The sequence below is a fragment of the Sorghum bicolor genome, chromosome 2 (assembly GCF_000003195.3).
Source record: "Sorghum bicolor cultivar BTx623 chromosome 2, Sorghum_bicolor_NCBIv3, whole genome shotgun sequence".
Lineage (NCBI taxonomy): Eukaryota > Viridiplantae > Streptophyta > Magnoliopsida > Poales > Poaceae > Sorghum > Sorghum bicolor.
The window spans coordinates 51631677-51644389 of NC_012871.2; the positions used below are offsets into that span (position 1 = coordinate 51631677).

The 12713-nt window shown below is 43.3% G+C and overlaps 2 protein-coding genes across 4 annotated transcripts; one reads left to right on the top strand and one right to left on the bottom strand.

Annotated features, from left to right (window-relative positions):
• LOC8064687 (protein deltex) lies at positions 361–1479 on the top strand. Its single transcript, XM_002459976.2, has one exon. The coding sequence runs from the start codon at positions 592–594 to the stop codon at positions 1189–1191; it is 600 nt and encodes a 199-aa protein (XP_002460021.2). The 5' UTR covers positions 361–591; the 3' UTR covers positions 1192–1479.
• Positions 1864–5135, bottom strand: LOC8064688 (ethylene-responsive transcription factor ERF119). 3 transcript variants are annotated; one of them, XM_021452819.1, is made up of 5 exons: positions 4851–5135; positions 4277–4463; positions 3674–3747; positions 3375–3545; positions 1864–3245 (listed from the first exon to the last, which is right to left on the bottom strand). In XM_021452819.1, exon 5 carries the CDS (start codon positions 3221–3223, stop codon positions 2357–2359), a length of 867 nt encoding a protein of 288 aa, XP_021308494.1. In that variant the 5' UTR covers positions 3224–3245; positions 3375–3545; positions 3674–3747; positions 4277–4463; positions 4851–5135; the 3' UTR covers positions 1864–2356. The 3 variants fall into 3 exon arrangements, with proteins under 3 accessions (XP_021308494.1, XP_021308493.1, XP_002462168.1); XM_021452818.1 differs by having other exon boundaries at positions 3337–3545; XM_002462123.2 differs by lacking the exon at positions 4851–5135 and having other exon boundaries at positions 3337–3545; positions 4277–4833.

Consider the following 12713-nt stretch of genomic DNA (forward strand, 5'->3'; position numbering starts at 1 on the left):
TAGAATGCCATCAAAATTGAATTCTGCAAACTGGTAGCAGTAGCCAATATTTTGCCTCTGGGAAAGAATTTGGGATCCACTTAAGTGTTCTCTGTTATAAAACTTCTGCAAGCTTCGCACACTTACCTCATGTTGATTTTTTCCAATGAAAAGTTTACTGAACAAATTATATCATTCTGGAATATTTCTTTATTAGTAGTAAAAAAATATAGAATTGAATAAAGGCCAAACTGAGCTCCGGAAATATTCGTCCAACTGGCTCCAAACCGAGTTAAAAGAATACTTGCGAAACATTGCTAAACTTTACATCTCAAAGTGACTTCGGAATAAGTTCAGGGCATCAACAGAGAAAGGAGAAAATATATTACAAAGTTAAGGTCAGGTCAAACTTGTCAACAGTCACAGCTTAAGCATGAGCAACACCTAAGAAAAGCATGAGCAACCAATTCACTCTGCAAATGTAAAACCCCGAACAATCTCATTCTCATCTGATTCCCCCTCCTAACTTCCACCAGAAAAACAATGCAGGACCAAAAACCACCGGATTCCCTCCTAAACTAGCTTCGAATTCTCACTACTTAAACCCCTGAGATGCCACAGGAACCATCCCCTGGTAAAAAAACCAAGAAACCAACACCTCCTGCAGCTCTGGAGATCATCATGGACATCAAGAAGAGATGGTCACCACCAGTGCCTTGTCTTGTGCTCCTCCTGCTCGTCGTCGTCATTGCAGCAGACAGCCGCGCCGCGGCGCAGGTGTTCTGCCGCTCACAGTTCAACCTAGCCAACGAGGCCTGCAGCCTGCGCCCCTTCTCCGGGCCCAACCCGGCGCAGCCGCTGCAGCTGCACAGCAACGGTTCGTCGGCGTCCTACCAGACGCAGGCGGACCACCACGAGCACGAGCATGAGCACAGCCACGAGCACGAGCACGAGCATGAGCACAGCCACGAGCACGAGCACAGCCACGAGCACGAGCGCGAGCACACACACAGCCGGCGGCATGGCTTCGGGCACGGCGGCCGCGACCCCTACGACACCGCCTGCTGCCGCCGCCTCATGGGCATCGACAACGCCTGCATCTGCCAGGCCATGTCCTTCCTCCCCGTCTTCATGAGCAAGGTCAAGCACGCCATCAAGCTCAGCCCCGTCCCGGGCTGCGACGTCTCCTTCGAGTGCGGCGCCGTCTACTGAACTCACGCCGGCGACCTTCAGCCTAGGAGTCATTTTTCAGTTTTTGCTGCCCAAAACTTTTGAAAGAAAAATAAACTGTTGGGTACACTACATGGAAAATCATATACGCTTCTTCAGCCTTTTTTTTTTTGAATTAGAATTTTCTTAGCGTTACGTATATGTAGCTCCTACACTACACATATTGCATGGGGAACAAATCATGCATAATATTTTTTCAGCAGTGGTTTTGGAGCTTCAATTATATTCAGAAGAATGTGGATCTCTATCTTGAATATTGAAGAGCAATGTTGACTGTGAATGCCACCACTTCAGGATATGCCTATACCAACGTTCAGTGTATGGTGTTGTAGATGCATACCTCTAGAAACATTTCAGCGTGTCTCTGTGTCAAGAGACAGAGAAAATGAACCACTATTTGGTATCCAAACTGCAGAAAGCAGTTCTCGAACTAAAAATGTCACATAAGTGCAGATAGATAACTCCTCTTCAGAAGGAAATTGTGCTCATTATGTTCAATTTAGATAACACAAAAAGGGAACACAAACCTATTCAGATGGAGTAATATTCTAAATTTCTTTATCCAACTTCCTAAAACTAACTATTTTCTCAGCATGATTAACTGTAAGTAATTAATCCAATATCCATTCGCTCAAGCTATGCTGCTCCATACAGTTAGCAATGAAATCTTACAGGTACATGCATACAGGCGGAAACATCAAACATATCACGTACAGATGTAGTTAGAAATACATGCCAAAATATGCAACAGGCTGCCGGCTTGCACAGCTGATTCATCAGCATCAGCTCTGAAGTTAGAACTAGTTAGATACTAGCAGTTAGCACACACAGGCAAGTTACTCTAGGACAGTCCCAGACAAAACTCATAGGTTAACTTCTCACCACATCCCACCAACATGCACCCAACAAACTGAAATCTAAAGCTCAAGTCAGAATCAAGAGCAAGTTCCTGCATAATAAACACCACCAAAAGCAGGTTTCAGCAGAAGATAACAGCATCAGCAGCAGGTTTTGGCAGAATTGAACACTGTGAAGAGCAGGTTTCATCGGAACTATCTCTGAGGCAACCTCACAGTAACACGAATTCATTTTCCATTGAAAAGAGGTTGCATCCAAGGTTTCAGTAGGAGGCATTTCTGATGCAAACTCATAGTAACTCGAGTTCACTTTCCATTGAAACGAAGTCGAACCCACTCCAATCAAGCTCTGCATCCAGATCGAACTCTGGGCCCTTGAATTGAAGAGGCAGGTGGCTAATGTCAGCCAGGCCAATATATTCATCATCCAGTGGCTCGTATGTAGCATCAATAAAATCACTGACAGGGAACATAGCTTCCAGTCTGGTGAGATCGTCGAGTGGGGGTTCATCAGTTGGGCTGACAGAGTCACTGAAAGGAAGCTCATCTTTCCAGTTTAGCATGACATGCCCTGAAGTCTCCATAGGGGTGGAGAAGTTCAGTAAGCTTTGATCCATAGGTTCATGGTGGAGAAGTTCGTCCTCTGAAATTTCCATGGATACTCCTCCATTCTGCTGCACTTCTTGTATGCTCTGCTTGCATAACACAGATGAAGAGGCACAGGAAACCAAGGATGAGCTGGACAAAGCTGCATGTTTTGACACAGGCTCTTGAGCTTTTATTGCCAGCATCTCTGCGTGGAACTGGAACCATTTTGCCTGATATGTTGCAGCAGCAGCCTCCTCAGTGTCATGTAAACTGTAGTCTCGTTTCTTTGTGAAAGGATTGCGAATCTCTGCTTGCCACCGACCAGAGTCCCGCAGGCGCACACCACGGTACCTGCTCAATGGTACCTTCCTTTCTGGACTTTTCAGATCCTTTATTCGACATGGCATAATGGCTTTTAGAGGTCTCAAGGTCTTATATTTCCTTAAGGGAACTAGAACCTCTCTTATAATTTTCTTTTCTTTCTTGGAGGTCTGATCATCCTCATCATCGGAGGAATCAGTTGCATCAGGATCGCAGCAGAAAATGCAGACCTTCTTGTAGCGCAACATCCAGATCCCACGCAATAGCAATCTGCACATACGGACACTGATTTCATCAAATCTGCTAATACAAGGTTTACTATCATCACACATATATGAAAAGAGAAGATGCCTCCACATACCAAGTAAGGTATGCCTACAACTTGAGTAACGAATTTACCAAATCAGAAAGATGGTTCTCTTTTAACTTCTGAACAGAGATGGAGAAAGGGAGATAAGTTTTCTTTGCCAAAGATGTCTCAGAAATTAAAATTCAGGCCAACTGTTGAACTTAGAGGAGGGATACCAAATACAATCCAGGGGTGCCAAACACAATCCACCCAAACCAAACCTGGTAGCATTCAAATCAGACAAGATTATAAGACAAGGGCTCACCCAAGTTAAGAGAAGGGAAATAGCGGATACTCTGTTCACTCTTAATTTGTTTGAAAGTATAGTTCCATATAGTTTAACACTTACCAAGATTGCTTGTTATCTGAGGGATTCTTCAACTCGTATGCAGGAACCCAGAGTACTTGACCGCAAATCCAAATCTGAAACCAATGTAAACTACTAAAGAAAACTTAAACTGAAATGCACATTACTTGAATATATGAGCTCTTGCAATACATGAGCAAGATATGACCTGATATAAACCTCCATCTTTGCATGCCAAACTAATGAGGTAATATTATTATGTTCATATAGAATGTACAGATCAGTTATCATCCAGCTCCAAACAGAAACCAGAGACTAAACAAGCAGACAATTATTGCATTAACATGTGAACAACAGATCAGTTTTCATGGCAATAGAAAAAAAAAACTTTGATGGTTTGCTACTACAAACAAGCAAGCATCCCTGACTGCTGAATTGGGGAAAGTAAAAAACACAACAGCGACAACTGAAGAAGGAAGTACCGTCAGACAGATAGGCAACAGAAACTTTGGATAACATAGTCTGATTGACTGGTTCATATAGGAGACTATAAGCAGGGTAACAGGATTGGAGACTACAACAGAAAAAGAAATCTTCGCACCAACTTGGCCGTAATGTAGCTCAATCAGACATGCCGAAAGTTACCTAGAGATCCTGAAGCGAAACCAATAGGCTCTGGCGCCCCTCTGCCAAGGCTGGAGGAGAAGAGAGAAAGAGGAGGCTGGTGACTGGAGCTCAGAACCATGAAGCTGGAGCAGTGCGGACGACATAAATCAACAGCGCGCGCGTGCCGTGCAGCGGCGGCGAGGAATACTCCACCCCCTGTTCTCTGCTGCTCGTCGCACAAACACCGAAGAACTTGTGTCAAATTTCTAACAAAGAGGGGGAACTGGGGAAATTCACATATAAGAAGAAAGAGAATATTCCTTTTTTTTTCCGCTTACGACTATAGAGAAAGAGACAGCAGCTTCGGACCTTCGGTATTGGAGCAATGCCGAAGAAAAATTACCGGAAAAAGGAAAGGAAGGTAAAAAGAGAGAGAAAAGAACAGCTCGAATTCGTACGGAACTCCAAGAACCCTTGCCCGCCCAAATTTCCCAAGAAAAAGTCCCGAGAACATAAACAGGGCAGGCGGAGGGAAAAGAGATCATCCGAATTAGGAAACCTCACGCACGTCCCGCGAACGAAGAAAGGCAATTCGGCTGGACACGCCACTTACACGAGCTCGGGTGCGACGGCGACCTGCGGAGCCCGGGCCGGGCCGACGGGATTGGAGGGAATCCGGGGGGGGGGGGGAGAAGCAGATCGGGGCTTGATCTTCCGGACTCCGCAGGGCGTGGCAGATGGGTTCGGAAGGAACGGATTTTGATGCTTTTGATTTCTCCGGCCGGAAAGGAGGGTGGCGGCGAGGGGTTATAATGGCTTCATGTTGGAACAGGCAGTGGTCGACGTCTCGACGACGGTGCTAAACTTGCGTGTGCGCAGGCGCAAGTGCGCAACGGTACTCAAGGACTACCGGTGAGGGAAAAAAATTGAAATGGTGTCATTGTTTATAAAAAGTAGCCTTGGCGCCTTGGCATGGTTCTCTTGGCGAGCCTCACGGCAGGGGAGTCAGACCTTGTTTAGTTTAAATTTTGCAAAAAATATTTAGACTTCTCGTCACATTAAATATTTACACAGTTTATTTGTAATTTGCAAGATAAATCTTTTAAACTTAGTTAGTCTATGATTAGACAATATTTATTAAATATAAATAAAAGTGCTACGGTGTTTATTTTGTAAAAAAAAAAAAATACACCTAAACAAGGCCTCAGCCGATCAGAGTCAGCTTCAACGTGTGTCTAATAATATGTTTGGTTATTTGTATAAATGTAATCACGTTAAAGAGAGGTAGTATATAAGTGTTATTGTATTGTTTATTTCGTGTAAGTATATTTAATAGCTTTTAGTTTTCCTCGTTAAACCCTAATCATGTCTTGAAAATACTAATATTACTTAATATAAGTTAATCTCTTGTTTAATACCATCATTAGTGAGAGAGCACCAGCATCTAGCATCCAGGCTCACCAGGAACGACCACTCCTCACGTTTCTCTCGAGCGTGCCCTTTGAAGACCCGAGAAACTATTTGGCCGTTTTAGGTCTCAACCAAAGTTTCGTTTGAGTTTGAACCACATTTAATAGTTTCATTGAGTTTTAACCCTATTTAGGCCTTGTTTAGTTCCTAAAAAAATTTGCAAAATTTTTCAGATTTCCCATCACATCGAATCTTGCGACAGGAACATTAAATATAGGTAAAAAAAGATAACTAATTACACAGTTTGCATGTAATTTGCGAGACGAATCTTTTGAGCCTAGTTAGCCTATGATTGGACAATATTTGTTAAATACAAATGAAATTGCTACTGTTCACATTTTGCAAAATTTTTTGCAAGTAAACAAGGCCTTAATAATGTAGCAATATTTTTTTATAAAAAAAGATAGAATTGAGTTTCATATGGATAAAACTTTGTTGGCTCGGTTTGAACTTGTGGAATTTAATATCTATGAAATAAATAATGAAACATGTATTGAGAGTAGTTGTTTCATTCAATCATTACATTTTGAGTTACATGTGAATCTAACATGTATTGAGAGTAGTTGTTTCATCCATGGTTCACATCTTACTCTAGTTCAAATATTTTTGCTTTTGTCTTATAGTATATCGCCTTATTTATTTTACTGTACTATAACCTTTTGTATCATAGCCTTTATATATTTCAGTTTCAGAGTCCATCGTGTTGACTTTGTATCCGAGGTCAAGATCTTGTTGGTGGCTTAGATCATGTTTGAGTCTTGTTTGTGTTTATCACTCTGTTGTTTTCCATCAACCCTTACCCTCACCATAAACAAATCTACATCTTGTATCCACATAAAACCCTAATTTGAACCGCGTTTAGTCATAACTTTTTTATTCGGACTCGAAACAGGGCCAGGCGTGCCACTGCTACTAACACTTCTTGCAAAAGCCTCCACCCTGTTCAAAATCAATCTGACTATATGTACTACTTGGGGGTTCGCGAGATCTCACAATCCAATTGAATAATCCATTGTTTCGATAGCAACATCACAACAATTTTGTGGCATGCAAGATATGCAGCAAAGAAACAAAGCGAGCAACCAACCTTCCACATGTCAGAACGGACCCAGAAGGACTGGTTGGCAGAGATGACGTTGATGGCGATTCAGAGGAGCACAGTAGCGGCCATGACGCCATTGAACTAGCCACAAGTGATGAGGAGTGAGTCAAAGCCGATGCAGGGGACCTAGCCTGCCGCAACTAGGGGCGGTGCACTTCCTCACCTCCACCTTTGTTGGCCTATGTCAAGGAGGAGGGTCTGGGCCCAACGACGATGTGAAGGAGGCACTTCGCACGGAACGTCGCCGCCGATAGCCAGAACAGGGGTGGTGGCGTTAGGTTTTCATGGCGGAGGGGGGCACCGCAAAACAGAAGTGCTGCACAGAATAGAAAGCATTAGGTGAAAAGAATAGATGCAAATTGATAATCCATACATAGAGGTAATGTATACTTAGTGGCAGCGGTGGGTAATTTCTCCTTAACTCTAGGAGAAAGTAAGAGTACCTCTTGAGGTGCTCAAAAACACATGGAGTTAGCCTCCAACTCTAGAGTGGAGTTTTGGAATTGGAGGTGTCTGTCAATACATAACTGGAGTAGAGTTGCAAAACCTAGAGTAGAGTAGTCTTGAACACCTCTATAAAGAGAGAAATTAGTTGGGTAATATGGTTATCTAGTGTCACTAGAGAATAACAATGCATGTGTTAGGTATAATGGCGTGACAAGGAAGCAAGAGAAAAAACTTTTAAATATGGCCTCCTTAGCAATGCAAGATTTTCTCGAAACACAAGATTAGAGTTACACGAAACTTGCAATGCTACAGGAATCTATAATGCAGGAAAATTTCTAATGTACCCTTTGAATAGTACACAGGAAAATACAAGAACCAGAAGCGAGAGATAGACATAATGGAAAGTTTCCAAGTGGCCTAACCACATGTTAGTTTTCCTCCAAAATTCTTATGTTTTTATGAATCCCATAGCAATCCTAACTAATTTTATAGGTGTAACACCCAAAATTTGATTTTGAATTAATAGAATTTAATTTGATTTATTTAAGTATTTTTGAGAGCATTGAAATTAGTAAATAAATAATTTTTGATGAAATTAAAATCTATCATAAGGATAGAAATATGTTTTTGCACTCATGTTGGAGCATATTTAATTTTTTGGATGTGTGGTTTGACTCAAAACTTAAATGGATTCAAAATCTCTTTTGAAAAGCTTTTGGAAAATAAAATAGAAATAAAAAGAGAGAGGGAGCTCACCTGCACTCTCGGCCTAGTCCATGTCACACCCTGGTTTTAAAAATAAGACCAGAGTCGTCATATGTGTGCCCAAGAAGTCCACACATATAACAAAAGAATAGAAATATCAGAATCAATGTTATATATAGCGGAAAACATATTTATAATAACACTTACAAACATCAGAGTACGCGGAAACAATAGCTAAACTTCTTCAGGCTCCATTCTTCTCACGGACGGTTGACTGGGGGCTCCGTACGCCAAGCACTTCTGATATACTTCTAGAAAACTTCATGACATCTTTATCCTTCTTCTGAGCAGCACTTTACTACACACTGGGTGTGGGGGAAATAGCAAGGGTGAGTTCATGTCGAACTCAACAAGTACAGGCGGAAAGTATAATGACATGCAAGGCTTAATAAAAGGAAAAGCTGACACTGTTTAACTGCAGGTGTGCTTTTTAAGTTGGCAAACTTTTATTATAACTCTTTTATTAAAACAACCTATTACTAAATATGGCTAAAGCATCCCAACCCTTAATTAGGTGAAAGTACATTAACAATATTATTTAATCACTATTATAATTATTATTATTATTATTATTAAGATCTCCAAGGTAGCAACCATGGATAGTAACTCGGGATAGCAACCCCATTAAGGTCATGGGATAGCAATCCTAATTAAGAACACAGGATAGCAATCCTGCCAACACGGAATAGTCATTCCGCCAAAGCACGAGGTAGCAACCTCAACCAAGTTCCGCCTCCAAGTTCCATGTTATTCCAATTTGCTCATCATGTGAGAGTCTGGGCCGCTCGTGACCGTGAGCACGGCTGATATATCAGTTTTACACTCTGCAGAGGTGTGCACGTTCACTCCAAGTCGTGATTCCCATTCGCCCGGGGTCGCGACTCCCCAAAACACTACCAAGGTGAGCAGGCAGGATTTCACTACGAGACCTTTCACAGGGTCCAACTAATAGGATGTCACTCGTAAGTTTTTGCCGGGGCGCGTGGCAGCCGTGCCCATAGCAATGGGACCCCGAACTGACCGACCTCTTAATATGAATACCCAAGCTACTTCCTTACGCCTACCCAGAAAGTAACACCCTACCAGTGGAGGTCCTGATAATTAGTCAAACCAGAGCCATATGGCTTGGAGCTGCACTGTATGTCCCAGGGGGCCGCTCCATGACTAAGTCCTTACGGAGAGTAGAGACGGGTACACCCGGCAACCGGGCCAACCAACAATACCCGCTCCCCCTTTCCTCAACCAAACCACGATGCTCGCAAGCACCGCAACATCTCCATCACCGAAGTGACCATTGTTCACCATTGGAGCATTAGTCATCATTGAAGAATTCATTAGGCAAGATTATTACTTTTATTATTATATAGATTAGATGAGTAGAGCAGCTAAGCACAACTACCGTTCACTATTCTACCCATGTATAAAACCCAGGAGTACAAGGAATATAGTAGAGAACTAGTCATGTCCTTAGGGTTTGCAGTATTAAGACACATGCAATGAAAAGTAAATGTATTTAAAGTTCATAGGTACAATATGATCAAAGGGTGCCTGCACTTGCTCAGAAATCTTTGACTTCTTTCTTCTGATCTCCAACTTCTGCTTCGACTGTCGGTCCTCAGCTCCTGGTCTTCACTATTGACGAACCACGCTTCTTCTACTCATAGCAACCAAGCAACACAAACATACAAACAACAATCACGACTAAGAACAAACAACAATCAAAAGAAAAGCTTAGAAAGAGAGCACTAAATGACACGGTTTGTTGCTACGATCATGACAACGCAAGAACGATTAAGAACGGAGCTATCGTTAAATGGACACGGCTTACGAGGTTCGAAGTGTAACAGAGAAGACGACTATACGCCGGTCGTATTTTATTTAATAAAAGAAGGTGATAGACTTTTCGGAGAACTGCGCTAACGTTGGATTAACTAAATTATGTTGAATCATAAAAGTCAAAGTTAAACTCTAGTCATATTTTATTTATAAATAATTATATACCACTGAAGCCAATCAAGCATTTATAGTTTTGAAATATAGATTGTATGAAAGCAAATAATCGAGTGATTAAATATCATGTTTAAACTAATCAAGTTATAATTAATGAAGAAACATTAAGATTGATATTAATAACATGCGCATTTATTCATTTACAAAAGATCAAAATTATAAACATAATTTACTTCTAATTCAAATAGACATTAGATAAATGTTACTAAATTATTTATGTGTTTTATGTTTAACTAATCAAATTATAATTAAGAAGTATTTAAGTTCACATTTGATTATAAAGCTACCGAAGTGTAATCCTAAATTGTTTTTAAATTAATTAAGTAGAAATGCATTCAAAACATTAATCAGATTAATTATACTCATAAACATGAGACAAAGAAAATAGCATTGCTAATATATAGATTACACCGACATAGTCACAACCCAACAAGAACCGAATTACAACCCTAGATTGTTCTCTAATTTAAAAGCTATTTAATAAATATTAATCAAATTATATTTAAATCAATACATTCAAAAATAAGATACATGATAAATATTTATACGACTGCGTAGAGCGCGGCGATACGAAACTAAACCAGAACGAGATCGATCGGAGTTAAAACGCGGATACTATGGCCAAAAGTAGGTCAGTGGCAAAACTGTTAATTAACCAAACCATTTTTCGTATTTTAAATAATTAAAAACTGAATTTTAAAAGCATAAAGGACTAAATAAATAAATATTAACGGCGCCAGGGGCTAAATTGCTAAAAACAGAACTTAAATCTAATTATTTCTGAACTACTCAGGACTCCGGGTTAATTTCACAAAACATGAGGGACCTTTTTGCAAAAGGGCAGGGAGCGGTGCGGGCGACCGGGCGGGCTGGCCACGTGGCGTCTCGCGAGTGGCGGGTCCACGGCGGGGGCTGTGGACCGGGGCTGCGGGCACTGGTCCACCGGTCCACCGTGGACCAGGGGGGCGCCGGTGTGCGCGCGCGGCCAGGCGGGCGAGCCGCGGCGGCGGCGCCATTGCTGGCTCCGGCGAGCTCACCGTGGGGGCGCTGCAGGGCACGGCGGGGCGTAGCGAAGGAACTGGCGGGATGAGCGAAGCGTGGCGAGTGCGGTGCGCGCGATGCCCGTGCGAAAGAGGAGCCGGGGTGCGCTGGCCGCGCGGTGGGGGTGGCTCGGCGGCGGCGAGCTCCTCCGGCGATGCCGTTCGCGCGAAAGGAAGGGATAGAGATGGTGGGAGAAGTTCCGGTGAGTTCCTCACCTCGACACGAAGCTCGGGGATCGATTTTCGTCGTCTGGGGCGGCAGCCTACGAGATTCAACGGCGGCAGGGCCCTCCACCCGACGGCGGCGGCGGTAGCGGCTCGCGGCTAGGGCTAGCGTGGCGGTGGGGCTTCGCTAGGGTTCCAGGGGGCGCGGAGTCCAGTGCAGGGCCTTTATAGGCCATGGCCATCCTCGGGAGGCGCGCGGGCGCTCAGATTGACGGCAGCGCGGCTCCTCCGCGTGATGCGGGCGGGAGGTTTGGGGCGACCTCCCCCCTGACGGGTGGGCCCCGCCTGTCGGTGGCAAAGCGCGGGCGCCGGGTGGAGCTGGGCTACGCCTGCTGCTGCGACGTTGGGCCGGCTACTGGGCCAAGGCCCAAGGGCGAGCGGGGTGCGGGGTGGGCTGGCCAGGTGCGGGCCTCAAACTGTAGCAGGCCGAGATTGAGGGAGGGAAAAGAAAACCCCTTTTCTTTTTATAAAACAAGATTTATAAACTATTTTACTAAACTAATTTCAAAAACTTTTTTTTAATTCCTAATTTGAGATTATTTAGGAGCTTGTTTTCTTTACTACTTTTAGAAACAAAGCATATCTTGTTAAAAACTCATTTTTAAATTATTTTTCAACTCAATTATAAATTAATTTTCAAATATGACTTTTGGAGTTTTATTTTTCCCAAACCGAAAGGAGCTAAACGTGCTCGCTAGAAATTTTAAAATTCATTTTTCACACACAAGCCAAACAAAGCTAGGGCACAAAGCATATAACAAAACAAAACACCCTTCACTTAACTTTAATAAAAGTTTTAAAATTCTACATTTTTCTCTCTTTTTGAATTCAATAATTAAATAAATCTTGGAATATTTTATAAAAATTTTAAATTCTTATTTAATTTAGTTTTTTTCTGATAACAATCCAAAATTAAAAATTTTGGAGTGTTATAGTCCAGCCCAGTCCCCCTTGGCCCAGCTCGCAGCCCAGCAGCAGGCTAGGCCGCGCGCGCCCTCTCCCCCTTGCGCTCGGCCCAGCGAGCGGCCCAGTACGCCCCCCAGCAGCGCGCCCTCCTCTCTCTCTGGTCTCTGACATGTGGGGCCTGCAAGTCGGCGTCCTCCTCCATCTCCTTCCTCGCGCCGTCACCGAGCCAGACACCCCGAAGGCAATCGATCCCGGATTCTTCGCGATTTTCTCGTCCAAGCGCAAAACCGAGCCCTATAAAGCTCTTTCCCCATCGCATCCGAGCCGTCCACACCGAGCCCTAGCTTCGTATACCGTGAGTTTTGGATCTCACCGGAGTTATCCTTCGCCACGCCGAGCACCCAGCCCCCTTCGCCCCCTCCCGGCTCGAGAAAAGCGTCGTGGTGAGTTTGCGAAGTCCTCCTCCAACCCTTGGTGTATTCCTTTCGTCCACACAGGCTAGGAATCACGA

What these genes read in the sequence shown, in the direction of transcription:
- LOC8064688 (XM_021452819.1), bottom strand. Translation starts at nt 3,223, where the DNA reads ATGTTGCGCTACAAGAAGGTCTGCATTTTCTGCTGCGATCCTGATGCA.
- LOC8064687 (XM_002459976.2), top strand. Translation starts at nt 592, where the DNA reads ATGCCACAGGAACCATCCCCTGGTAAAAAAACCAAGAAACCAACACCT.